At 37.1% G+C, this 27,965-nt stretch overlaps 1 protein-coding gene across 3 annotated transcripts in view; it reads right to left on the bottom strand.

Annotated features, from left to right (window-relative positions):
- Nucleotides 1-27,965, bottom strand: part of SH2D4B (SH2 domain containing 4B) — a gene marked incomplete at both ends in the record, with an annotated part of 62,804 nt that overhangs the window by 14,656 nt on the left and 20,183 nt on the right. Inside the window, 3 exons of one of the 3 annotated variants that reach the window (XM_082054553.1) lie at nucleotides 14,260-14,403; nucleotides 17,434-17,652; nucleotides 26,506-26,650. In XM_082054553.1, coding sequence (XP_081910679.1) covers nucleotides 14,260-14,403; nucleotides 17,434-17,652; nucleotides 26,506-26,650 — 508 coding nt within the window. The remainder of the gene's footprint in view (nucleotides 1-14,259; nucleotides 14,404-17,433; nucleotides 17,653-26,505; nucleotides 26,651-27,965) is intronic. The other 2 variants (XM_082054554.1, XM_082054555.1) reach the window with 2 other exon arrangements.

The following is a 27,965-nucleotide window of genomic DNA, read 5'->3' as shown; positions in this document are numbered from 1 at the left end:
CAAGCATTAAAACTACTGTCAGTCTGATAACACTTAGGAAAATACCATATTTTATCAGATTTTTATCAGCTTGCCACTTTTCCCTTCACTCAAGTATATATATGTACATTCAACCACCAAGATTTTATTTGAAATTCAGTGCCAGAAGAAATACTTGTACTTGCAAATCAACAGGTTTTTAATCTCAACAAGAAAGACAAGTCAAGCAAAAAACTACCTAGAAGGGTAAACTATGCAATCCTTTAAAACAGCATACATACTTTACTAACTCCAAAATATGCATTACTGATTGGAATGTGGAATACTTTACAAAAATTTAAGTCCATAAGCACTATTTAAAAAAATAAATGCTAAAAGTATACAATATATTTAATTTAGCACCAGGTTCTGCTTCAGTGTAACACATTTTAATATACTGATGTTTCTTTAGGAATAAGATGCTTCTTTCTGTCCTCAAATAAGTTTGATGTAAGAAAAACACAATATGCTCAAACCAGTTACATACGGTTTCACTTACAGTCTTACAGTATTGACACGTAAATCGTTTTTGAAGCTTCTGAATTGTGAGTACAGGGATGCTTAGGCAACAATCATTTATGTTTGCAAATGCAGACTGTACCCTTTGTGTAACCAGCCCCTCTTCTAAAAATGTGGCCACATTTAAGTATGCATAGAACAGAGAACAATGATGCACGTACATTAAAAAAGCCGACTGTGGTTACCCCACCATTTGCATGCTCCATCACAAATATACCACTTCTAGAGGAAAACGGGATTTAATTCAGTGCCCATGAAATTCCTGATATCTAGGCTGAGACTGTGACAATATACTGAATAAATAAAATAATAAATCAACGTAAATTCTGGCAGAACAGAAATTTGCTTTTGCCTTGTACATTGTATAGTCATTTATTCTGGGGTGGCTTTGTGACCAAATTATACTCATTTACCCATCATGTACAGAAAATACAAAGAAATTAAAAGCAGGCCCTTGTCCACTCAGACTGGACTGAGTCAATCAGCTGCCAAAAGCTTTTTAATAATAATAGTAATAAATTACAGGATTGTAATAAGCTAAGATTTCATATCAAAAGGAATAAGTAAGACACCCACACTAAGTCCTAGTGCAGTTTTCCTAGGCTACTATTGCCATAGCTGTAAATACCTATGAAACAGAGCCATTGGGTTTCCTAAATGACAAAAAGGAACTAATTACTAGATACTAGGAAGCTACTGGCAAATTTCACCAAACCAAGTGAGAAGCAGCAAAATAAACAAGAAGATTCTTAAATCATGAGTTAATTGCACTGAAGACTGCATGATGCAGAGTCTGGCTATAAAAAGACAAACAAAAGCAATGCAGCCCTATCTATATCACCACATTTTCTGGATACTCCTGCCTTTACCAGAGGATTTCCAAGACCCATACAAAAAAAAAAAAAACCCAGGAGGGAAAAACGGCACATTCAGTCACGAGCTAAATTATAAAGCCGAGCCTGCATTATTAATGGTTAAAACTCAGAGAAAAAACAGCAGTACTTCTTTCTCAAGCTCATCCCTAGGAAAAACGTAAAAAAATAAAAGTCATTCTCAGGCATTCTTTCCTTCTTCACATTGCCATAAAGCTCATCAATATTTCTCGTATGAAAGCAGTATAATTTCTTCATTACAAAACCAATGTACATTTAAGAATATATTCAACACATACTGAAGTTTTGCACAGTCTTGGTGAATCAAGATAAAAAAATAATACTTCAAATTTGGGCTTAGAAACTGAATTTACTATTTTTATTAGAAGGTTGACATATTTTATTTGGGTGCAATAAAGCAACCAATAGTATAAATTACAGATATATTGAATATTTATATGAATAAATACTTAAATTACTTTCCACAAAGCTTCACAATTACTACTGTGAAACAGAGAAGTACAATTTTGACAAGAGTAAGGACTATTAGATATTCAAAACCTGCTTGTATATAAACTGTAAACCAAATCTCTCCATATACACCCATACTTACTATGTTTTATGCAAATATCAAATTTCTGTGAACAAACACCTTAAACAGTGTGATACAAAATGCACAGCTGTGTGGGAAAGGTTTTGTAATTTTACTGATTAATGACATATGTGCTACCTTGGTTGATCACATTTTTGAGCACTAGGAACATTCAGAGACTTCTTCAGGATTCTTCCTGGTATACTGCTCGTTTAAATGGCATTATTTTATGCAGGTATTGATTTGTCATTCAGTACACTGGGAATGCATTATGAATACAACTTTGTTAATTTAGTGGTCTCACTGTAAGAGCGTTTGCCCAATCAATGGACACTGAAATGTCTAGAAGTTAATTGAGTTACGTGATAGTAAACAAAATATTACATTACAGCCTCTGACAAGCTGCTAATTTGCTAGAGTTGCTAATGTTTTCCACTGGCCTTTTTATATTGATACTGATTTGTATTGATGTACCTGTGCTATTTTGATTTGCTCTTTTTCTGAGCAACTGGAAGGTCAATTTGTATTCTTCATTGCATTCAACAAGACTCATTAAACCCCTAGGTCAACCTCCCGCTCCATAAGCAACAAGAGCTGACCTTTTGATTCTGGGCTCTCTTCTACATCAGCCATAGAACGGCAGCCCAAGGCTCGTTCAGGTGGGCAGGGATCAGAATGGCACCGTCACCCTGGTGCAGTAAACTCCAGCTTCTCTTTTCCCATGCCGTGTTTCCTTGTGACATAGCTGGGGGCTGCTGTATGCTGCCGGTATAATTTCAGGAAGAACCTAGACTATTGCTATAAATTTCACCCACAATTTATAGCCAATTTGACACACTATCATGAATATGCTTAGCAGATATCAGCTGATAATGGCAATTATACAGCACAGTTGACTCTGCAATCACCACTACAATTTGTGTGTAAAAGGTATTAGAACTTTTCAGGAGGCTTTAACGATAACATTCCTGATTGTGAATTAGACAGATGAAAAGCAGTTGAGTGCATTCTCAATTTGTTTTTAAATCATGAAAACCTCTTTGGTTATTAACAAAAACACATCCCACACTCAAAAATAACCAATCGACCTTTGTCTTTTTTATAATTAAATTAATAGATCCAAAAAGTATGAAAAGATTACCTGTAGACAAATACCGGCATGTGCCCATGATGGTCTTCAAAAGCACGGTTCCCTTACAGCTTACCTAGAGCACTATCATCTCATAGGTGTTGAAGAAGCTGTGAAGACATATTCTCTATAAATCTAAATGACAACTGTTGGAGTAAATGACAGTGTCCACAGACCTCACTCAACAGAAGGAGAAAAATGAAAGTCACAGCTGACATGGAGCCCTGTCATTCAAATTTTACAGCTGGTGTTACAACACATAACTAAACAGAAAAATTTACTGTGTTCTTTGCTTTTCAGGCATTTTTCATAGGTGAAGGAAAATGGTTTTGCTTCAAATATATTCCAATTGTGTAAGGTTTAAGAATGCCTATGTTTTTTTAGGTACATTAACAGTCAAATCTGAAATCTATTTACATCTGTGAGAATCTTCCAGATGATATCAGAAGAAATCTTTCTACATGTTTTTTTTATCAAGTAATCATTAGAACTTTTGTTGCTAAATGGCATACAGATGTAAAACCATGCTATATCTGGAGTATTTTCCCATATTCAAATTAAAATAGCAGTTCCAGATAGAATTCTACAAAGTAGTTTGCTTGTGGTATTTTCTGTAAGTGCTTAAGAAACTACACTTCTTTATTCAGCTCAAAGAATAATTAATCTATGGATAATATTGATAACTAATTTTTCTTCTCACACACTTGTCTACATTTGGGAAATTTAAGCTATCTTTGTTAATTACAGTGCTTTGTAGTTGTTTGCAACATTCTTGCATATTGATTTAGTGCACTGTTGCTCAGGGGAAAATGTTACCTTTAATCACTCAATAAAGTGAACCAGACACTGAAGCACTGTTGAAAGTCAAATGAGAATAACATCAGGATAGTAAAAACTCCATGCCTAATGAGCAGCAGTAAATAACCATGTACAGCTCTTACAATGATCCAGTTCTGGACATCCTCTGGGGTTTGACCTATTTGTCACTTAAGCCACTAAAAACCAGTCATTAAATATCCTCATTTCCTACTCGCACTGTAAGTAAGGTCAGTGAGCTGCAACCAGGCTCAAACTCACAGCAGGATATTCTGAATTATGTGTTTGAAGCCACTACTTAGTAAGCAGAAACAGCTTCAGTGGAGGGACCAACTTCATCTGAGGTTCTGAAAAAGTTACAAACAGAAGGAAACAGAATTTTGGACTTAATTTCTCATACAAAGTCTGGGATTAAGAGTCGTTCATTTATGCTACATTTAATTACTGGAACTATTGCTCTTTACATGATAGGAGGATCTGGACACAACAAGTGCACAGAATCATTTGTTGCTATCACCATCTCTTGAAGCTTCTGTCCCCACCCTGTAAACAGTAGCATGGTTAAGAGTAACAGGAGCAGGAACTCTGTCCCATGACTAATGAGCTATTACTTTCTTGTATCTTGGATTGAAATATCTATAAATGTTTGCAGCTAACTTCAAGTACAAAAGATTCTTTTTATCAAGCATACTGGGATGAATTTACAACAGCCACATGCACTCATGAAAGATCCATGCTGTGTTTAATTGTAAGAAGCAGTGGTAACAGCGGTGGCAGATTGTTCCATGGAATTATATATAATTTACATCTGAGTCCTCCCTAGTATGGATTAAGAGCTATTGTGTATTATATTAGAGATGCTAATCTTGGATAGATCTAGTCAGAGCTAATGCTAATCAGCATGCTATCCTGCATGGCTCTTTTGGAGTTTTACCTCTTAAAAAGATTCATGAGTTGTGATTTGACAGTCCAATTCACTGAAAGGCCAGGACAAGAAGGAAGAACTGACCTTTATGAAATTCAGGAAGGAAGAAATGGAGCTGTTATTCCTTTATCTTTTGCAGAAGAAAGGCAAATTTATGTTTTCCACACTCTACCTCATTCTGCCTCCATGCCAGAGTCACACGGTGAAGTTGCACATCCAAGTTAGCTGCCTACCAAGTCACAGAAATCTCTTCCCTTTGCTTTTGTATCATCTCCTACTGCTTATCTCCTGTGGTGATAGCAGTTTTAGTGTCACAATCTGCTCCTAACTGGGTGAACTGGAGTTAAGGTAAACCGGCAACATAATTCTGCACAGTCATATGCTTTATCACCCTGCATGACTACACACCATACCTGCTGATACCTTGTTTGAGAGCATTGTGTTTGCTTAGTAGGAAAATAGCATTATTTCAAAGGAGCTGTTGAACTAATAACTTGTAATCCTTTGCCTTGAGGCTGGATCAATAGGACTGTGGTTTCAATACTTCACATAGCAAGACAGAAGCATCAGCAAGAAGGCCATCTGCTGGGAAACCAGTAAAATTTTCTGATATTGGGTTTGCAAGTATTTTCTGGGCTTTAAACAGAAAATACTGCAAATAAGATAATAAATACAACTAAGTTTAGCATAAGCTGAAGAAAACACATGGAAGCCTGTTAAACAGAAAACATGTTATTGCAAGTGTGCAAGCAAAGGAACAAGAGCTGGAGATATTGCTGATAAAGAGTTAGATAAGGGCCAACAATAAGCAGGATACCAGCAATTCATCTGAGATTAACAAGGTTCTACAAAGGACACCTGCAGGATGCTAGAGAGGTGATCAGGAAACATCCAGATACAGCATTTAAAGATAAGCAGTATGAGCTGAATGTCTTGTGCTGGTAGCAACTGACATCTAAGTGTACCTTGTGCATGGATAAGCAAACTAACCAATTAACACACACAATTTACAGTGAAAGGAGAAAGCATCGTCCAGCATATAAGGATCGGACTACAATATCTGTAAAAGGGTACGATAGCTCAAATTCAGGCTGCTGGACAGATGAACAAGGCCTCTGCATTTGCTTTGGTCACCATGAACAGCCAACATAATCCCTTCCAGTCTTAGCATAAACAACCTTTGCAGAAGTCAGGGCTTTTTACTGGAATCTAACTTTCCTTATTTTCTTTAAAATGGGTCAGTTTTAAGACTTTATATGTGATTTCTTCCAAACAACCATGCTCTTGTGTTCCTGCTTCAGTGGGGGGATTAGACTAGATGATCTTTCGAGGTCCCTTCCAATCTCTAACATCCTATGATTCTTTTATCACTTGTTTTTTATAAACAATTCTTCATTTCCAAACACTAACAGCAGAGCTTTCCTTTCAGGAACACCTCTCCTTTTTGTTTCATGTAATGTGATAAAGAAAGCCTAACTGAAGGAGGTGAAGTAATAGAGAAAAAAAAGGCACACACAGTCCAGTTCAATAAGGAGACAGAACACAGAACTGTAATGTAAAATTACAGGTAAATACATTAAGCTACTGCAATGGCTTACTAAATGAAATCCTAATTGCACACTATGTCACGCTCTGATAGTAGCACATGGATAAGAAAATCTTAAAGTGCTTTAAATAAAGGGAGAAAGAAGTCTTCAGAATGTAAAGCAATTTGATTTTCAATAGCAAAATATTTTTTCATTAAGAGATTAGTAAATTCACCTGGAAGTAAACTCTATGAAAAAGCTGCTGCATATTCTTCATAAATGCAAATAATTGTCTGGCACAAACTTGAACTTGAAACTCCAGTGTCTGACTAATGGTGAACTGTATGGGCACTGCACTTGATCTGTTTGTCTCCATCAAACTGCTAACACTTCATCAAACTTGTTTCCCCTTTGTGGTCACATGATTTTTATTACCTCTCATTTTTCGTGTCTACAATACACGTTCAGAAAAATTGCTGCCTTTTGTCTTTAGAAAATGCCTATTCTTTAGAATATAGCTTCCAGTTAAAAATCAGTCAAGAAGGACAATGTATTGTAAAATAATAAGAAAGCTCATTTCACATTAGCAATTAGCCTATTTACATTAATTATTCAATTGCCTCATTCTATAATTTCCCTGCTGTTCTTTTGTGCTTTGTTTCTCCTTGCAGCATGTTACAGCTCACGTTACCTCACTTTGATGCTTTGCTCCCTTCCAAGGGGAGCGATGAGTCTAAAACATTTATTTTGTTTGCTAATAACCTGTCTGTGTAGACACTTTGGAACGGTAATGGCACTAGAAAAACAATTCCAAACCCTTCAAAAGAACCGACAGACTGAAACAATCATTGTGACCCAAGTGGAATGACTAAGTCTGTGAAGGATCATCTTTCTCAGAAAACACCAAAACATCTCACATTTAAGGAAGAAGCTGAGAACTAAGAGGTGATGAAGTATTTAGATTTTGTCATGGGTCTGACTTGGCTTGAGACATCCATGGTCAAGTACCAGAATCTACTATAGGATCTAAACACAACTCCAAGTACTGCACTATCTGTGAAAAATACTATCAGGGTGTCTAGTAGGTGTTTGATAGAAATATGTTCTAGAAATATTAAAAAAAAAGTGTTCTGTCTCACAGCAAGTAAACAGATGACCATAGCTCTAATAACTATGTGTAAATCCACCCTTATAGAGAATAGATATAAAACTGCAAGGACAAACAGGTTTGTGTATAGTGCCTCAATAAAACCTGCATGTGTAGGTTAAAGCATTACTGCTTTATAATTATTTTGAATTTAGTCAAATTACGGTATTATTACTAGTTAAGGCCATGGTGCAAAAACAAAGTGAGCTTAGCATCGATCCTTCAAATGCTAGACAGATTTTCCAGCCTGGTTTGTCTCATTTGCTCTCTACAACTACCTGACAGGAGGTTGTAGTATGGAGGGTGTTTGTCTCTTCTCCCAAGTAGCAAGTGATGCAGCAATAGGAAATGGCCTCAAGTTGCACCAGGTGAGGTTTAGATTGGATATGAGGAAAAAATTATTCACAAAAACGGTTGTGAAGCAGTGGAACAGGCTGCCCAGGGAAGCAGTTGAGTCCCCATCCCTGGAGGTGTTTAAAAGACAGACAGATGAAGTTCTTAGGAACATGGTTTAGTGTCAGTTAGGTTCATGGTTGAACTCTATGATCTTGAGGGTCTTGTCTAACCGAAATGATTCTATGATTCTATTCTATCATTCAGTGTTTAGCAACCCCTTTATATAAGAGAACAGAGGGCTCTTGTTCATCCTGCGTAACCACTGTGATATGAATCTGATTCATCTCTGTATCTGAACTCAGCAGTGATGAAAAGCACAGGACTAAGCAACCTTGGAAACTAATGTGCTCTGTCTGACCACAGACAGGGACAATAGGGATGACAGCAGTGCATTGCCCCACTCAGCCTAACAGTATGGCTCAGCCCCTTTTCTCATGCAGGGTTATTTGATGACAGTGTAATACGGTGTCTAAACTTGTTCCATATCTATTCTGCTTGCCAAGATTCCCCGCAAAGGTAACAGTTTCCTAACAGTGTTTTGCAAGAAATCCACACAGATTAGGAACGATGATTAATAGTAAACAACTGCGACATTACTTGTTTTACACAAAATCAACCAGGTGACAATAACTATCAGCCAGTGTCAGCCTGGGTGTTCACCTGCAGAAGTCACAAGCCACAAAGTCTACAGACATTCAAACCACTGATCCCAGCAGTGTCAGCCCTCTCTCTTTGAGAACAGGCTGGCAGAGTAGAAAACAGAGAAATCTACCTTTTTGATAAACAGAGAAATATATGGTCTCTTCTAAACCTATTGTCTCAAGGCCGTCTTTTTTTAATCTTTCCCAGAGAATTGTTCAAAATAAATTTTGATATTCTGTAACTCTTTTTTAATCTCACATTTCCCTTTCTTCATTTACTTGTATAAATTAGAGACCTAGACCTACCCTACAAATGTGTGAAAGCTAACAGGCACATTGTAATTGACAACTTTTATTTTAACTGTTTTTATCATTTGAGTTGGGAATTCTCTGTTTCCATTCCAGATGTTTCCCAATGACAGGATAATTCAGATATGAGGTTTTGCATGTAGCTATTTTTTGGATGCATCTTCCAAGGCCTGCAGAAGACAGTAAAAAAGCTTTCAATGAATTCAGGAGATTTTGAACAAGATCTTTTTCCCAGCAAAGTACCTCATCAACAATTCTAAAAGGGAAAAAAATATCCCAGGCCCCTGGGCTCAGATCATTTAAGCAGAGAATCTATCTGTGCACTATCTCAAATAGAAGTAAAAGCTAGATAACGATAAAGCAGTGAATTAGAAAATAGATCATTAATATCAAGAAGGCTGTACTATGGCTGGAATTACACCACCTGCTTTACATCTTCCTAACATGTATTTATCGAATGATTGAAAGGTTCTTCTTCAAGAACAGAAGAAAAAGTGTGCTTTTATGTTCAAAGCAGGAAACCATATTGACTGTTAGATGTTTTTCAAACCAAACCACTAGCGTTTCTGTGTCCCTTAGAAAATATTACAATACAAGCTATATTTTATAAGATATCATTCTCGCAGTTCAGCTACACCAATATGCCTAGTGTTGCTGCTGCTGTTTGAGTACTCAAAATTAGCAGACTTTCAGAAATATTAAGTCTTGGATCCTTTACTGAGAGCATCTGATTTATTTTCCTCTCGAAAACGTCTGCAACATGATCCTGTGAAACTGAAAATTGTCTTCCCTGGCTCCCCTGACCTCAGGGATTATTCTACTTCTGCTTCTCTCTCAGCATTTTTCAATCCATCCATCAACTTGCTCTGATCAGCTTCTTCCCATGTTGCCACTCCTTAGCCAGTAACTGCGCTGCCACTCTGACTGCCCTTGATAACAATTCTCCACAAGAGGAACCACACAACCACAATCACATTTTAAAGGTACAATCTTTAGGGCAACGACCTCATGTTTCCAGATCTGTGATATCAGCCTCTGAACCTTCCTTTCAACCTGAAGACAAGTAGAGACCGGATAGTGCTACAGCAGATGCTTGGCTAACAGGCATCCAGCCACCTCAGTGACACACAATGATAATTCCTCTTTTTGTCATACTGTATTATACACACTACACATCCAAGAGATCCTTTTTATATCATGGATAAATCGCAATCATAAAACATTGGTCTCAACTAAAAATGGGGAAACATTTAGAGATGAGCTCCCCCGCCCCCCAAACAGCAACACACTCCTGTGTTCTGAGTGGAAAATAACCAAATGCAGAATAGAATGTGTAAGTGAAAAGTAAAACATCTCAAGTTAAAAAAAATAAAAATAAAAGTTAAAAAAAAAAAAACAGAAATATCAAAAGAAACAGCTGACAAACCAGGGGGAATGGAAAAAAAAATACTGAAACAGATTTCAAGCAGAAGGAAGAGAAAGGTTAAAGAACAAATTAGAAAAAACTAATGGAAGTACTACCTGTTTCAGCCACCAGAATCCTTTTGTTAAATACTTATGGGAGGAAGAGGCCTCTGGCTTTCCTGCCACATGGAATTCTATTCCCAGTGTCATATGCCTGCAGTAAACTGAAAACTACAATTTGCTAATGTCTGTGATAGAGTTCGGCAAAACTCTCCAACATACAGTGAAGGCTGGTAACTGTCTCTTTGCTTGGAATGAGAGGTTTGTAAAGAAAATTCCTGTTTAAAGCTAAACTTGACCAAAACAATGGGTGTGTCTCCCTTCCCAACCCTTTTGCGAGAAAGACCTTCCATCCTGAACACGAAATTACTTCCCAGCTTTCAAAGTGTACCAGCAACTGAAATCTTGGCAAAGAATGTTCTGAATTCAGATTTACAAAAAAGTTTCATCCATCTTGACACATCATTGGGATGCCCTTTGTAAGTTAGATTCATCTGCCCATATTTATCAATTCACAGGTAAGAAATCAGAATACAATTTTTAACTTCCTGGTTATCAAAATGATCAGAATTTGCCTTTAAGTAAATTTAGACCAATTTCTTAATTTTCAGAGTCAAAAAAATGAAGTCATAAACCTTTTCACTCCAATCTAAGGCAACTATTAACTATTCAAATAAAACAGCTCTTTTTTTGTACAAAATATATAGACACCAATTACCTTATATCCCAAGATAGTCTCAAGTGACACCTTAATCGCTTACTCTGATTCTCCTTAATTTTAGAAGTTTGAGAACTGAGCATCATTGCACTGTAGCACCTAAGTGAGCATAAGCCACTTTAAACGTTCATTGCTTCCCAATCCAAATGAAGATCATCTAATGTTATGATCTCTAAAAGGACTAAAGATGGTTTTAAGTTATAAATAACATTTTAAAATACATTATTTTATAATAACATTTTTTCTTTACAAACTTTTAAAAAAATTACCCTATATCAAAGGGGTAAATGATCTAGTTTTTGGCAGGGATCTATTATTCAAACATATCAAAAAATAATTTACATCCAAAATTCATCTGCACATTACAGTTTGTATGTTTAATGTTTGTTTGTTTGGTTTTTAATCAAGAAAAGAGTAAAGCCTATTCAAAATGAGCTCAAAACCTCTGTTAGTGGAGTTCAGACCACTGAGAAACAAATAGAGATGGATGCAGTTGAAGCCAATATCTGTTGAAGAAGTAACTTTTTGTGAATAAGAAAGGAAATGCTCAGATTTGAAGACTTCTTTACCACAGATTTTACCACTGACAAAGCAGGTAAGCAAAGGTCTATTGGCTTCAGCAAAAACAGGTAATTCTGTAACAAACGAATACCTACCTTTTCAGTACTGCTGTAATACATCTCTTAGTGCATTGCATTCAAAAAGCCCTCAACATGAGGCAGAATATTATACTCCCATTTTAAGGTCCAAACTGGGACATAAGAAAATACAGAAGTTGTAAAGGATGTGAAGGTCCTGATTATATGTGTTTTGAGAGATGTTTGTGGCTTTAAGAACCTGTCATCGTAACACTAGCCAACATTAAACACTAGGCAGCAGTTCTTTCCACAGAAACATCCACTTATCCAAATGATGATTATATTATCGTCCCATTGGTTCAAGTGGCTAGCTGCAATTCTGGGCTTTGCAGAATGGCTTTTATTTGTATTGCCAATTTCTCATACAAGTCAGAGATATTCTGCTGTATTTTTGTTCATACACAAAACACATATAGAATGTCCTAGTTCCCTGAATACAATACAAAACAACAGCACACGAAAGATCCTACAGAGACCTGTACAATAGAAGTCACAATCTTTATTTTAATAAGAAGTAAATAAAGAATAAAAACCAGAATTTTGGTTGGATCAAAAGTTTTGGGGTTGCTTTCCTCTCCTCACTTCTCCTGGCCAAACTGGGGGCCAATTCAATAAAGAAGTGTCTGGGTTTTTTTCTGGAAAAAAATAAGTTAAAGTACTGACATACTTTCTAATATTTTGCTCCGGGTTTTTTTGTTGTTTTTTCCTCAATGTTTGTTTACATTACAAAATGTAACATAGACACTACATAAGACTACAAAACACTGAGGACTGCATCTATAAGAACCTGATGTTTGGCTGCCACCACTTCAGAGGAGTTACAAAGCCACTGAGTTGTTCACTAAGGATTACAATGAATCTGACCAGCACTGCAGAAGCTGAACCAGCTAACCCAGCAAATAGGTACCAAAGCAGCATTTGTGTGGATCTCAGGAAAGAAAACCACTGAGTTTTGTGCTGGGAATCTATCTTAATTATCTTTGTCAGGCTCCCTGGGGGGAGGACAAATGAGGTACTTTGCTCACTTTTTATAAATGTCACTGGATAGTCACAGTTTCTTAAGATATGAACAGCATGAGCTGAGAAACTAAAGAAAGGTCATGAATTCTTCAATTCCTGCAGTGATTAACAGACTAATCTGAAAGCCACTGAGGTCAGTAGAAAGATTGCACAGGCATTAGCTCAATGACTTCTTGAGGCTTGCACAGATGACTTCTTGAGGCTTGAATTATGTTCATAACTACACATGCCAATTTATATGGATGTGAGCTTCCCACAAGTGGGGAAAACACTTACCATTGGACCACACAGAAAGATCACGGTTGAAAATACTTTTGAAAAATGTCCAGAGATGAAATTTTAATCAGTTTGTCTCTCAGAAAGAAACCACACCAAATGTATTATGTAAGAAAACAAAAAGCCCTGCCTGCATCATTATTCATAAGAAATGGAAGTCTGGAGCATTTACAAGCTATTCATGACTGACTTCATTGTCTTTGACTAGTGAAGCCAATGAAATAGCAGTTTGCTGATGTCTTTCAACACATAGGATTTGTGTATCATAAAAATAAATCTGAAATATATGAAACACTAAACTTGTTCAGAAATCTTCCTTGCCTGGTTCAGTTTAGAATGCCCACATGTCTTCATCTTGTGCTTAGAGAATCAGGAAAATAGGATCAGCATCAGCTTAGTGCTTTGAACAAAGAAATATCAGACTTGCCCAAAGCAGCAATGCAAAAATACTGAAATTTAATTTTAAAGTATTTCCAGTCCCTTAATTATGTCAGCTATTAAGCCAGAATTCTTTTTTTCATGTTTAACAAATATAAAGATCATTGCTAATACCTATGAAAATACGATGTCTTACCTGTGAATTTGATATCAAAGATTTAGCTGCATAGCAAATGCTATACAGAGCAAAAGCCTCAGAGACGCAGGAACTCCAGCAGATGTGAAGGCAAACTATGGATCAAACAGCAATTGTTTTTTTCCATTTCATGAAAACTGCCTAAAATCATACACTCTCAAGTCTTTTTGAAAGAAACCAAGATCTTTCTATAATTTTTGTTTGCAAAAGAAAGCAAGAAAAAATGCTACCCCAGTTTAGAAAGTACAACAAGGATTAAACAGATATGAGTTCAAGTCCTTCTTGCAAAACATCTAAGGTAAAAATTTGAATGTCAGTCACCCACTTGCTATATTACTATGGTATTTGGCAATTTACTTTGGAGTTCCCCCAGTCTGTCTTGGTCCCATTTCCTCCTGCTTGGCTTGCTAATTTACAGTAAGTCTATTTTGGCCAAAATATTCCTGAAAAAAACCACACTGTTGTTATGAATCATGAATTAGTCTACCTAATCAGAAAAAAAATAAAACAGATAAATCATATGTTAATAATAGGAATGATGCAAAAATCTTGTTTTAACAGGCAGTAGGCTTCACAATGTCATAAGACGTTCCTTTTTGTAATGAAAACTGGCAAGATTTATTTCCTGAGTGTATGCTTACAGTTTTATTATATAAGAAATGAAGGACCAATGTATTACCATGAAACCACGGAGCAATCCTGTTGGTGTTCCTCTCAAACCCAGCACGTCGAGGAATCTGCTCTTCTCTGAACCAGCGAATGATGACATCTCGGGAAAAGGGTCTAGAAGGACGCTCCCAGATGCCACTGCAAAGAAAGGCAACTAATTACAGAGAAGAGTCATACAGAGAATTAGCAGTGTATGAAAGCAAAGGACAATATAAATATTCATCAATTTTCGTATATGTACAAAACATACAGCTACAAAACAGTATAAGTGCTGTTCAGTATAGCTCACTGAACAATTTTAACCATTTTCAAATTTGTAAAAAATATTTTGATTTTTTTATGGAAACCAGAGTATTTTGATTTTACACTTGCAAGGGAACCTGAAACATTTTCTTAAGGATTGAACTTAAATTGAAAAACAGTTTACCTCAAAAGATGCAATGGACATTTCAGTCAGCTTTTCTCTTCCACCTCATTTTTATTCTAATGTACATATTGAACAAGCAAAGTTTTGTGTATGTTTTTTTGTTGTTGTTTTTTTTGGGTGGTTTTTTGTTTGTTTGTTTTTGCTTAAAGTACAACACTTTTTCACTGGCCGGAAATTCTAAATCGGGATCAACCCTACTAGGTTATGTATCCAAACCAATGAGCATGATAGAGGGAATGTTTTGTTTAAATTCTTATGTTCCCTTTGCATTCTCTGCTTGACAGCCTTCCCTACTGTTTCCACTACTTTCTACGCATTTTACATTATTTCATCTAGTAGGAGGCAAATCAGGTAGAATATGTGGAAAATCCATCCAACTATCCCAAATAAAGACTAAGGTATATTATTTCAAATGAAAGTATGGCTGCATTCCAATTAAGCATACAGTCTCATTTATCCTGATAACAGTAGTAAAAGGGGGGTTTTACAACAGATGCATGTATATTTTGAAATCCCATGGATTTCTGGGCACTCAAACTGTTAGCACAAATTCCCAGATCTTCATTACTGCTCTTCTTCAGATCAATAGGATGAAGGCTAGTGTAGGTATGTCTACTTGTACTATAATTTCACTTTCATTTGATGAGACACACACTTCACAGTGCCCAGTAGAGTAGCTGGATACATACTTTCCTACTGTACCTGCCATGGAGCTGCGACTTAATGTTGTGTATTTCTAGACATAATAATGGAGAACTATTACTAAAACTAAAATATCAGCTCAGGAATCACCAAACAGTGTTAAATTAATTTGCGAGATAATAAAGAACCCTCAAAACCAACAAAGATTCTGCAATTCTTGACAGCAAGGTGCTCTTTAGAAAGGAACAAAAGCCAAGAGATAGATGCTATCTGCTTAATGATATTAGACTGAATCCTCCTTTCAGCTTATCCTACTAAAACTAGTGATTGATTCTGTTGATATCAAGTGATGGAACCTGCAGTAAATGTAATAGTTTTTGCCAAATTACACAAACACGTGAGTAGATCTGACCAACATTCATCATAAAATACAAAGTCACAACCATGAGTGAAGAAAGTGAGAATTCACTTACAGACATGCATATAAATATATATATATACACGCACACACACATATAAAACAACACCCTACATGTGTTTGTTTTTTCTGTTTCTAAACATTTCCTACAACAAGAAACAAGAAACCCTTCAAATCCAAGGGGTTTGCAGTCCATTCTTGTTTCTTAACTCATTTCTCTCTAATTCAGTTTAGTTTTGAAAAGCTTGTCAAATCCATATTTTCTTCTGTTCTGGGCCAAATCTCAAAATTCTTCTGTGAGTTCCTATACAGTCACTATGGTTGTCCAGTAGGGGCAGCAAGAAAGAAGTACAACCACAAAAGGATAAGCAAAAAAACAAGCAAGACAACCCCACACCAAAACGGGAGGTGTTTATGTATATTCACTATTAAAGCATATGTTTAAAGCAACTTTTATTTTTCTTAATATCTTCACAATCAAGTCACACACAGACAAAGAGCCTTAGGAGATAAAATTATTAATACTGCCTGGCTTTTGTCATATAGGCATAGCTTAGAAAGAGATAAATAGTATTGAACATGAGCTGGATAATGATCAGAAAATTTTTCAGCTTTTTTTCAGGCTTTTTGAAAAGAATCACATCTAGCACCACCAAATTCTATAGTAAACAACCTCACCTCAGAAACTCAGAACTTCAGACCAAAGTTATGGACTGCCTTTTTCAAAATCTGCCCCTTTTACTCATGTTTTTGTTATTTCAGTTTGAAGATGACTTTAAGCAGTTTGGAAATAAAATAATTCATTCCTTTGGCAGGTTGATTTGATGGTGACTTTGAAGATCCTGCTTCTCTCTGGGAGTGCAATTCTGATTCCTCCTCAAACTGGGAGTTTTGGCTGCTATTACTGGAGAATTTCTGTGTCTCAACATCACAGAGCAAAGAACTTGACAAAGCAGAACACATTTCCAATCAATGAGGGACTGATTCTCTCTGGTCCTACACTGACTTGTAAAGAAAAACAATGTAATGAGACTCTTTCTTTTGTGAGCTTGGATACTGGTTGTTAGGATTACTTTTTTTTAGCATTTAATGCCACCATCTTGCCAGTGCTCACATTTGCCTTTATCACCACATGAAGCCAAATTAATGGTATAAGAAATCACAAGGAAAAGAGCAGAGTGACTAGTGAACTTTCTAGCACCCATCTGCTAGTTTGGATTCTTCTCCTCTTCTGCAATTCATGGTGCTCCCTAAATAGTCAGATGAAAAATTAATAAACACCAAAGGCACTTGATTTTGCCTGAAAAAAAACCTTAAAACCCCTGAAACTTAGGATTATGACAGTTTTCTGTAGAGTGTTTCAAAACAGTTGGCAGTTTTAGGCTTGAGGCTTAAGACTTGCCTAAGAATTTGTTCATTTGACTTCTCCATATCGCAGCCTTGCATACTAACCTAATACTAACTATTGAAGAACCCATCTCTCTCTGTGTGAACTCCAAGAAATCTGTCTGAAAAATCAAATGGCATTTAGTTTACATTAAGTATTCAACCTGTTTTCCTTTTTCTTTAAACATTCTTTTTGTGGTCATAGTGAAAGAGCAAGACTATTTCCAGCAACTGAATAAGAACTTGTTGAAATGGTGTGGACTGGAGAGGGAGCAATTCGACAGAAGACCATTTCAAAGTCACTGCTGTACAAACCAACCTGGACGCCTCAGAGAGGGACAGCAAAGGACTTGCACTATTGTTGTTCAGTTTCATCTCCTGATCGTTAGTCAGTCTTGTCCCCTGGAACAAATTGCTCAGGCCAGCCACTCTCCCCTTCTGGATGGCGCGCAAGGACTGTCGGCGGTACTCGTCCCGGGCCCTCCGCGCTTTGTGGCTCCTTTCCTCATCTGCAGCTTTGGAGCGGCGCACTGGGTGGAATGAATGGGAAGGGTGCGGAGGAGATACTTTAGAAATACAAACAGCCATTGACCCCTTTTCTTATAAAACAACTTACTATCTTTATTCTTTATATGACCTGATTTTAAGAATGTTCAAATTACAATGCATTACCACAGAGATGGCTGACTGGGTGACTACCCTGGTGCTCCACAGACAGGCCCACCAGCATGCCAGACCTGAGCTCTCAATGACCTGATCACTACTGGCAATAACTGAGCCTCTACACCTGACGCTTGCTTTGGCTAGAATAAGAAAAATTCAGTTTCAGGACATCTTTTCCACTGGCAGTAAACCAAGTTTTATATTTCAGGAAAGAATGTTATCTACTGCCTAAAACTAAGTTTGTTTAACAGAATTATTTGCAACTATACACAGAACTATAATTTCCAGTTATAAAAACTAACATGTAGGTCGCACTTTTTGTTGTTAATGGTGCTTTCTTTCTGAAAGGAATCTGCTACCGTTGCTACAGCAGTTAAAAGTCACAGAAGTCTTCACCTTGGAAATTCCAGTAACAATGGAGAAATTAGTAGCCATTGGAAAAGGCACACTGATGCTGTTGATGTGTTTGTCTCACACTTGAGACTCTGAAATTGCATATAAAGAACCAGAATCTGTACTGGAAGATTTAATACACACCTACCTATGACACTGCTCAGGGAGCTACACATTTCCACAACCTGAAATTAGGCTGCTACCCTAGCCATTGCAGGTCAGGCGCCTTTCACCAAAGCTTTTTAATTTTAAAACTAATGTACTAACAATCCTGTCTTTAAAATGGTATAACTGAAATGCACCAAGAATTGCACTGCAAATTTCGTGATGTATCAGCGCTGATCTGGTGCCTCAAGCCCCATTTTGATGATTTTTTAAGACACAAATAACTTCAGGCAGGCAAATTATTCCAGTGCAAAACAAACCTTTAACATCCAGTGAAGCAAATATTAAAAAAGGAAGCTATTGCCTCCAGTAGCAATTATCAATCCTCCCATGACTATCCTGGCTTATATCATACTCAATTCATAAAGTGCACACACTATTTCTTACTCTATTTTGATTGTACCTGTGACTAGGAATGCATGATATAATACCAGACAGCTGCATTTCATTAGGCTGCTTGCGTGCCTCTGGTTTGCACTCCTGATTTAAAGCAAGCAGAAGTATAAATGGATTTGTCCAAATTCTGAAAAGGTTTAATGGAATCAAGAAATAAAAGCACTCAATGCAAAATGAAACTAAATAAAACCCTCTGGGCAAATGAGGGATAGAGAAAAGACCTTTAAGTTTAGAGTTATAGAATGCCATCACATAGGTAGAAAGACATACAGGACTAAAAGGTCACCAAGATAGAATAATAAATGAGTCATAGATGCTTCATATGTATAAAACTGGTAGGATTTCAGTTTCACTTAATTACATAACCTGTAGTCTTAGCTAAACACAATAATAAACAACTGTGCAGCAGAGAAAACATGAGTAACAGGTTTCACTACTTATCTGACAGGTCATTATTTTCAAGGGTAGATAACGTCATCTAAATGTGCTATTTCACTGGCTCAAGTATATTAGTTACAAAATTTCTGTGATTTATCCTTTGTAAAGCCACTCAGCGATGGCTGCTTTAAACGCGGACTTCGCAACACAAGCGCCAGCAAGGGAGATGAGTGCAATGCAGCTCAGTGAGACATTTAGAAACCAGTTATTGCTTGTCATAATCACAGTATACAGATCGAGGGCAGACTGCATGGGGCTTTCTGGGATTCTTTTCTGCTGATGTACAGGCTGCCTGAGAATAAAAGAGGCAAGGTATCTTCATGCCCCACTTTCCTCAGCAATAGATACTCTTTTCAGCAGAGATTCCTACTGTATTTTTGCTGGCTAATAAATCTCCACCAGCAGAAGCTAGTGACCTGGACTACATTTTCCAAAACTATCAGATTCTAATATTTCTTATCAGAAAACAATGGGGAGATGTAGCATAGTTTGCAACTGCCAAATGTTAACATTCAGAAAACTTCTTGAAAGTATGTATGACATGCAGCCTTCCCTATACACACACACATATATATATGTTTACATATATGTATATACCCATACATGTTATATGTGTCTGTACATATGTTGGGATAGGGAAGGTTGCATGCCACGGATATCTAAATGCATGCATATAGATATTATATATATATATAAACACACACCCACACACATATATATACACACATATATAGGCATCTCTTTTGCATTATGACGATTCTTTATTGCAATTTCCCACCTGAGGTATCTGAAGAATTTCTATCATTTGCCATAGGGATGTATAGGGTCTCTTAATCCATGTTTTTCTCATTACTGGAGTCCCGATTTTCTTCCTACCCGATTCCTTACAATTTTTCCCAGAAACCTCTCTCTTCTTCCCCACATTCCTCTATCTTTGGGAGCTGTCTAGTACAGCTCCTACTGTGGATCTGTGTTGCTGTGTCATCCCAAGTTTCTCTCAAAACTCTCTAACTGGTCAAGGGATTTTGTATTGGGTAAATAATCGGTTTTGGCTACTGGAAATAGTATTGTGGGTAAACATTCCTCCAGCCACTACAGTCAGATATCTACAAAAAAGTTTTCCACTCCCTCCAGACAAGAGAATACATGCCACATGAACCATCCTTCCATAGCAACATTTCCCACAAATTTACCCATCTTGAGAAAGTCAAAGTCTGATGATAAATTTGGACATATTTCTGTAGCAGGTTTTTCTCACAACAGAATTTAGTTAATATTCATATTTCTCTCTTTGACTCTGAACCATCTCACTAGAAATAAGAACTTTATGCCTGGATCAAGTCTAGCAGAAATATTCTAAGATCGAAGAAGCTACAAACTCTGCATTACTTGCTGTATTTCAGGACACATCACAGCCTTTCTCACAATAAGAAGAACTAGTCAGGACTTCTAGTACTCTCTTAAGCAGGAACAGATTACTTTTCCTGACTGGCTGTCCTTTTACAGTAAATGTACTTCTGGCATGACCCTGTGAAAAGCATTGCATTCAATAGTCAGTATTTTCAGTTGGGAGATTAGATATCTGAATGATGTCTTCCATCCTTAAAAATCGCTGAATCGTTACCATAGGCCCATGTACCTAGCATCAGGAATTACTACAAATAATAATTTACATTTTCTTTGTCTTCCTTTTATATTACAGTGTAGGAAATAAGTGTAGGAAATGAGGAATTTGATCGATTTCTCAAGCTGCCAGGAATTATACCATTCAACCAGGTCCTGGAAGTCCATCTCCACTACCGGCTTTCTTTTCAGGTGCTTGGTGATTCGAACAACAGGTACATCCTCCCTCAGTGCTCGTAGAATTAAGCACTTCTGCCCTAATGGCACCAACTGTCACTTGCGTAGATGTGCCTGAGCTGTTTATATAGGTTAGGTGCCAACACGATTGTAGCTGCAGTAGAGCAGGCCAAAAATGGTTTACCAAACCATCCTGGAAAACTGGTAAAAATATCCAGACTGAGGTCTCTGCTGTCATGATTATATGGTTATCATTACTAGAAATATTTATTTTAAAACCAGCTTGGAAATGTCTGCATGACCTGCAGTGTGAACATACTCTAACAACAAAGAAACCACAAAGCTTGGGTATGCAATACCTCTTATGATCCTATAGGTCCCAATTTGAGTTTGTTTTGTTTTCCTTTAACAGTTTACAAGAATCCATTATTCCTCTCTGCTAACCTAAGTTGTCTTTTGAGTGAAAATCACAGAATCACAGAACGTTAGGGATTGGAAGGGACCTCAAAAGATCATCTAGTGCAATCCCCCCACCAGAGCAGGAACACCTAGAAGAGGTTACACAGGAAGGCGTCCAGGCAGGTCTTGAATGCCTCCAGAGTAGGAGACTCCACAACTTCCCTGGGCAGTCTGTTCCAGTGTTCTGTCACCCTCACTGAGAAGAAGTTTCTTCTCAAATTTAAGTGGAATCTTTTGTGTTCCAGTTTGTACCCATTACCCCTTGTCCTATCATTGGTTGTCACCGAGAAGAGCCTGGCTCCATCCTTGTGACGCTCACCCTTTATATATCTGTAAACATTAATGAGTTCACCCCTCAGTCTCCTCTAAGCTAAAGAGACCCAGCTCCCTCAGCCTTTCCTCATAAGGGAGATGCTCCACTCCCTTCATCATCTTTGTTCCCCTACGCTGGACTCTCTCCAGCAGTTCCCTGTCCTTCTTGAATTGAGGGGCCCAGAACTGGACACAAAATATTCCAGATGTGGTCTTTTATATTTTCACTTAGGACTGGGAAATCACTATTAGTATTAGAACTTTGCCAGGACTGCTAAATCTTTTGATACAGATGAGGACTAATTCATGCTGTGCTGCTGCTGAACTGGATCACAGAATTTGTGAAAGACTAGAGGTTCTCCATTTTGTATAATCTATTCTGTGCTTTTGAAGAGTTGTGAGTTACAGGGAGAGCTACGGGAAAGCAGAAAAAAAAATAATGTGCTATGAATATGCATCCTCATTTTAAAATTATTTTGTTTCAGCTTTACCCTCATTAATAATTCTTGGAAGCCTGTTTATGAGCAATACAAAATGACTACTTAATAGATAAAATTCAATCTTCAAATTTTCTGAATGCATATACAAATCAGACGGTGTTTTTCCCTGTCCTAATTGGAAAATAACTTCCCACAAATACTCTGCAATTTGGCTAGAGTTCAGCAATCTTCTTCTCTGAAAGCATGTGAATAATCCATCCCTATTCAATAATGCACTCTGAGACCTATTGAAGTTCAGTGAGCACATACTTAAGGTTGAGCACTTGCTTTGTTAATACATAGCTGAACGGGGGACTACTCACTTTAATTTCAGCATTTCATAAAATGCTCCTGCCAGTAAACTCACTTGAATTTCTGTGGAAGATAAGTACCAAACAAACACAAATTCATTTAAAATTCAGACCAAAAAAAAGTTCATAGACATAGTTTTTAGAAGAACATAAAAATACAACAATAGAAAGGAAGCTATAACAAATCAGCCTGGTATCCTACTTCCAACAGAGACCAAAAGTGAGTGTTTAGGGAAAGGCATAAGAACAGATCAAGTCACTCAACTCCATTTACATTTTTACTGAAATAATTTTTGTCTGGAGATGAGTATGGCTGGTCAGATGGTATCTGAGCACTTCATTGCTTGATGCAGTTTGCAGAGGTTTATGAATGTACTAAAAGAATGCCTTTTACACTATTCAATCTGATGAATGTTTATCTTACAATTTTTCTTATAATGTTTTGCAGATTCCTTTTCTGCTCTGACAGAGAGGTCACACTGAGAGACTGTGATAAAGGGCATTGTTTATTGAATACTCTAGAACCTACAAAATGGAACAGCCTATACAAAGATCCAAACGTACTCAGAATGTATTTACTCCTCTATCCAAGCTTAGTCTTAGTTCTCACTTCTCAGTTTCAGAGTATAAGAGCTTTGAATAGTGGACTCTCTGAATCAGTCTTTTCCGCTACTCATTTTCTCCTTTGCCAACCAATATACTTGTTCCACATGTTAACTCACAACTACCCTCTATAACACCCCAATATATTTCAATGATATGAAATCAAAGCATGTAATTGCTCTTATGACCTCATTATTTTCCTTTTAGCACTGATTTCTCAAGTTATTCTACATTTGTTATTTAGTATATTAAAAAGCACTAAAATGATGTATTTCAATTAACACAGCAGTTCTATGGGCTTTGTTATTTGACACAATCAGGCAAACAGCAGAAGCAAACTGAACCAAACAACTGAAACTAATATTAGCAACACTTTTTTGATTGCCTTGGCAATAAACAGCTGAGACGTAACACGATGAGGAGAGATGAATCCTCATCATGTTCTAAATTCCATCTACTAAATAAATTAGTAGTGTAATCAATATCATTGCTACATTTGCTCTCCACAATAGCTGCTCTAGCCCTGCTGTTCCTCTTCAGTACTGACCCCCAGCACTGTTGAAAATGAAGGGCTGACTTCAAGGAGATGAGACACAAAGGAGCCTTCCTCCTAACAGGCAATGCGGTTTCCATCGCAGGTGCGTAGAGACAAAAGATGTTAACAGTACCTTAGTAGTGCATCTGCTTGTGATTCTCTTACGCATTCATGCATTTATTTATTGTTTAGAAAAGTTGACAAGTGGAGAGCTTTGCATAACTTGATTAATTTCCTCTCAGTGTCCCAAAGGAATATTTGAAGACAAAATTAAAGGATTACCAGAAAACAACACCACCACCAAACAAACAAACGAACACCAGAAACACCTGAATCTGAAATCAAAAGTGAAATATCTGGTGAACTTGAGGTACTAGTTCCTTCCATAGCAATTTCAGATGTTCCCATTTCCAAATATTTGTTACTGCCTGCCTGCTGGAGGTTCTGGCTTCTGCAGCAAAGTTAAGGAAACAGGAAATATTAAATTCTTCAGGAAGCTCAATGCAAAGTCTGATGGCATAGTCTAACCCAGGCAGTAATGGGTTTCAGATAAGGCACTAAACACTGCATCTTCATACCTTAAGTTGTCACAGCCATTTGCTAATGGAACACAGTTCTAAGCCCTCAAACCAACTGGGACAAATTGAGGAACTGAGATAAGCATAAGAGGATAAACAAGGATGTGATACACTCATTAGTCTGCAGTTAGTTTAATGCAAAATCAATTACTGATAACGGCATAAACTCTGGCAACACAGAATTTATAATAGGCTGCAAAACCCAACTGTGGTTCCGTCAGCTAGAAGGCACTGAGCTTTTGTTTTGCCACAGCAACACTATTATTGGTGACCAAGCTGGACAGGTTGAAATGATGTGAGCTGCAGTTGGTCGCCCTTTTGACCACCAGCAGACAGGTCTGTAGGTAATGAGGCACACAGAGTGATGGTGAGAGAATTCCATCAGAGCATACAGAGTACTCCAAAGGTTACACAAGGAAAAATACGGGTGGTAGATTATATCCAGCAGCATATAATGCAGTTGAAAGTGTTTTGACAGAACAAGAACACAATTACAGAAATCATGGTCAAAACCTTTCAGAGCTTGTTCCTTTCCTCTCTGCCTTCTCCCATAATTCCTCTGTTACATTTCTTGTGTGTGTCCCTGTACAACCAACAGTCCTTCAGAAAACCGAGACAACAATTTAAAGCCTCAGTTACCTCTTTAATGCAATAGTAAGAAAACGATAGCTGGTTTTAGTAATGTTTATAGTATTTTGTCTCCTTGCCAATTTCAGTGCAGATAGGCTGCGAACATATTTTCTTTCCTTATCTACCATCAAAGAAATGCTAAAGTACAATACCACCCTCTATGGTAGGTTGCCAGCTGATGCTCATTGACAATGCCTCATTTTCTACAGAACTAAAGGGCTATTTTTTCCCCTACTCATTCTGCTCTTAAACACCCAAAATACAGAAAGCTATGGTTTTCCTTTCTGAATAAACATGTACACCTGGATTTAGATAATTCTGCAGGAAATAATTACCTTCTCTTTATTGACAGTGTAATATACAGAAGTTTTATCAATCAAAAATGAGCATAGCTTGCTATAAGCTTGGAAAATGGCACCAGCGTATCTTATATAAATTTAATTCGTGTTGTACAGAATGATTAACTATCACATCAGTGCCAGGTAAAAGGACTTCAGTAATTAGTCTTCAGGAGCTCCTGAACTGATGACTAAAATCATAAAACAAAGTCATTGCATATTTTGAAACATTTTTTTCACTTCTGTCAGGAAATACGTACCATGACTTCAATATTTTTTCCCCACTTCATGAGGTATTTTATGCAACACATACTATCAGCTCCCTAAAACTCCATTTCTAGCACTAGTTGATTAACCTTTTTTACATATAATTAATACAATAACCCCACATGAGCTAAAATCTAATTGTTATGTTTCTTTTTATGCAGAGTAATCAAATCAGTGTAGACATGGCAAACAAAGAAATGTTCTTCCTCCAACAAAATTGCACAATCCTTATTGCAAAAGAATTTCCTTCTTCTAAAGTCAACTACACAATAGACTCCAGATAGATTGGACATGCATTTTATTCACAATAACCTATTTGGTCTTCTTACTCGTAATGTGAACATTTACTTTTCTAGAGTATTTATGTATGTATTTATATACACATAGTAATATATTTGTTCTGTTCCTTATAGGCTTTTAAAAAAATCACTGATGCCCTTTTAAATTCATCACAGTGATGACATTAATAAAGAATTTCAGGGTAGCTAAAAAGGAAGAGCATCTCCATAGAGTGAGATGATCATCATAAGGATTATTTTAAGGGCAACAATCTATTATTTACTGTAATCTTCTGAAATTAAGTGAGTTTCAGTGCTGATATCATAGCTTGACCCCTTCACCATATGGAAGTAATTAAAATACAGATGAAGACAGATTTTACCTCTTTGGAGATAGCTGAGGACAAGCTGTCAAAATAACTGTGTCCGGAAATAGTGTTACTAAGCCAAAACTGTTAATTAATTACACTAGACAAAAATTAATGATCTCAGTCACTGGACACGAAACAATTTCTACAAGGCATTGACATGGATTTTTATTCAGAAAGAAATGTGAGATTGGCAAATTCACAGTAATTTCCGTTTGTAAGGTCAAGCTGGTATTTTCCCACAAAATAACACGTCATTTTGCCTTGCTCTAGGTTGAAGAGATTTTCAGAAACATATTCTTTCATTCTACAAGTCTCCTTCTATTTGCTTTTAGAAAAACATGAATCCTGTGAAGGTAATTTTACTCACACTGTTCTTCCCACTCCTGGTCATCGTCACTGTGTTGACTATGCTGCTGAGCTTGCTTGAGACTCAGATACAACTCTTTTGCTCGGATTTCTTCCTGCTGCCTTATTTGTTCTTCTCCCCTCTGCCTCTCCTCTTCTTCTCTTTTCTAGGCAAAATGAAGTAAAACTGAGGTGACTAAAGAGGAAGAATGTGCCAAAAGTTAGGACACTGGTTCAGTTGCTTCCCCCCCCACAGAGCAGTGATGTTACCTTGGTCAAATCACTGTCTCTTCTAACTTCAGGCTTCTCACCTACCACAACAGGCTAATAGAAGTTTCCCACCTCTTAGCTATATCTGAGGAAGGTGTGTTTTGAGATGCACAGGTATCACAGGAAGAAGGGACATGTAAGTATCTAAGACCAGAAATCTAGATGTAAAACATGTCTCATCATGTGGCACCAAATCTTGTGCTATCTTAGAGTCCATAAGCAGTGCTCATGTCCACATGTGCTCCCATTGGAGATATCACTGTCGCTCAAGCAACAGACACATCTACAGAACCTGTAGAATCCAGTAACTGATTTACTGGTGCTCTTAGTTTAACAACTGTCACCACGTGTTATCCTAACCAATACAGAGAATCATCACAGCAGAATTCACAGCATCACTAAAACAATCCGTGGTCTATTTTAGTAAGTACTGCAAATGACTGACTTCTGTTATTCCCTAAATTTGGTCTGTGGGTTCAGGAGATGCAAAACTGAGCTTTCATCGTGTTGCTCATCACCCTGCAAAAAGTAACTTGCACACTTCAGTTTTTTTTACACATGGGTTCTTCCTGTTCAGTGTTTAAAGATGCTACCTATATAAAAATTCACACCATGTCTAAATGTTTGGTACAATTCAGATTCTTTTTAGGCTGAAAGGGGTTGAACTATATAAAAGCTATATTACTTTAGTAAAAGTATATATTAATTGCTTAACATTACCTTACAGTAAATAGTATGTGTTTTATAATACATCGGAAAAGTACATATTCAAAGGTTGTCTGTCCTATCTTGACACCTGCCAGCGTATAAATACCAGAAGCAGCCTGAATACAGTAACATGAATGTCCAAACAATGTTGGTTTCCAATACCCCTCAGAGGGACTCAGACGCAATTTCCCCATGGTGAAATGTGTCCCTGGAATGTCTGTCTCGAAAACAGAAAAAACTTTTGCCCACCATGGGGAAGGAAAGGCTTTTTTTTTTCCCTCTCCCTGCCCCTGGTTCTCGCTAGCTCTGCAGAACTTATCTGCTGTTAACCAGAAATCCAGAATTGAAGGGACACTAATTCTTTTTGGAAGACAGCTTTCCAAAACAACATTGTTGTTTGCAATCTCTAGAAGCTCAGTGAGGACCAGAAGCAGCAGGAGGAGTCAGGACTGTTTGGTTGCTCTGGTCATCACAACAGTACATTTAAGGAAAAATGACATGTTA

This window comes from Streptopelia decaocto (genome assembly GCF_964273445.1).
Source record: "Streptopelia decaocto genome assembly, chromosome: 5".
NCBI classification, from domain to species: Eukaryota; Metazoa; Chordata; class Aves; order Columbiformes; family Columbidae; genus Streptopelia; species Streptopelia decaocto.
Note: the sequence above shows the minus strand (reverse complement) of the source record. Positions and strands in the feature narration are given on the sequence as shown.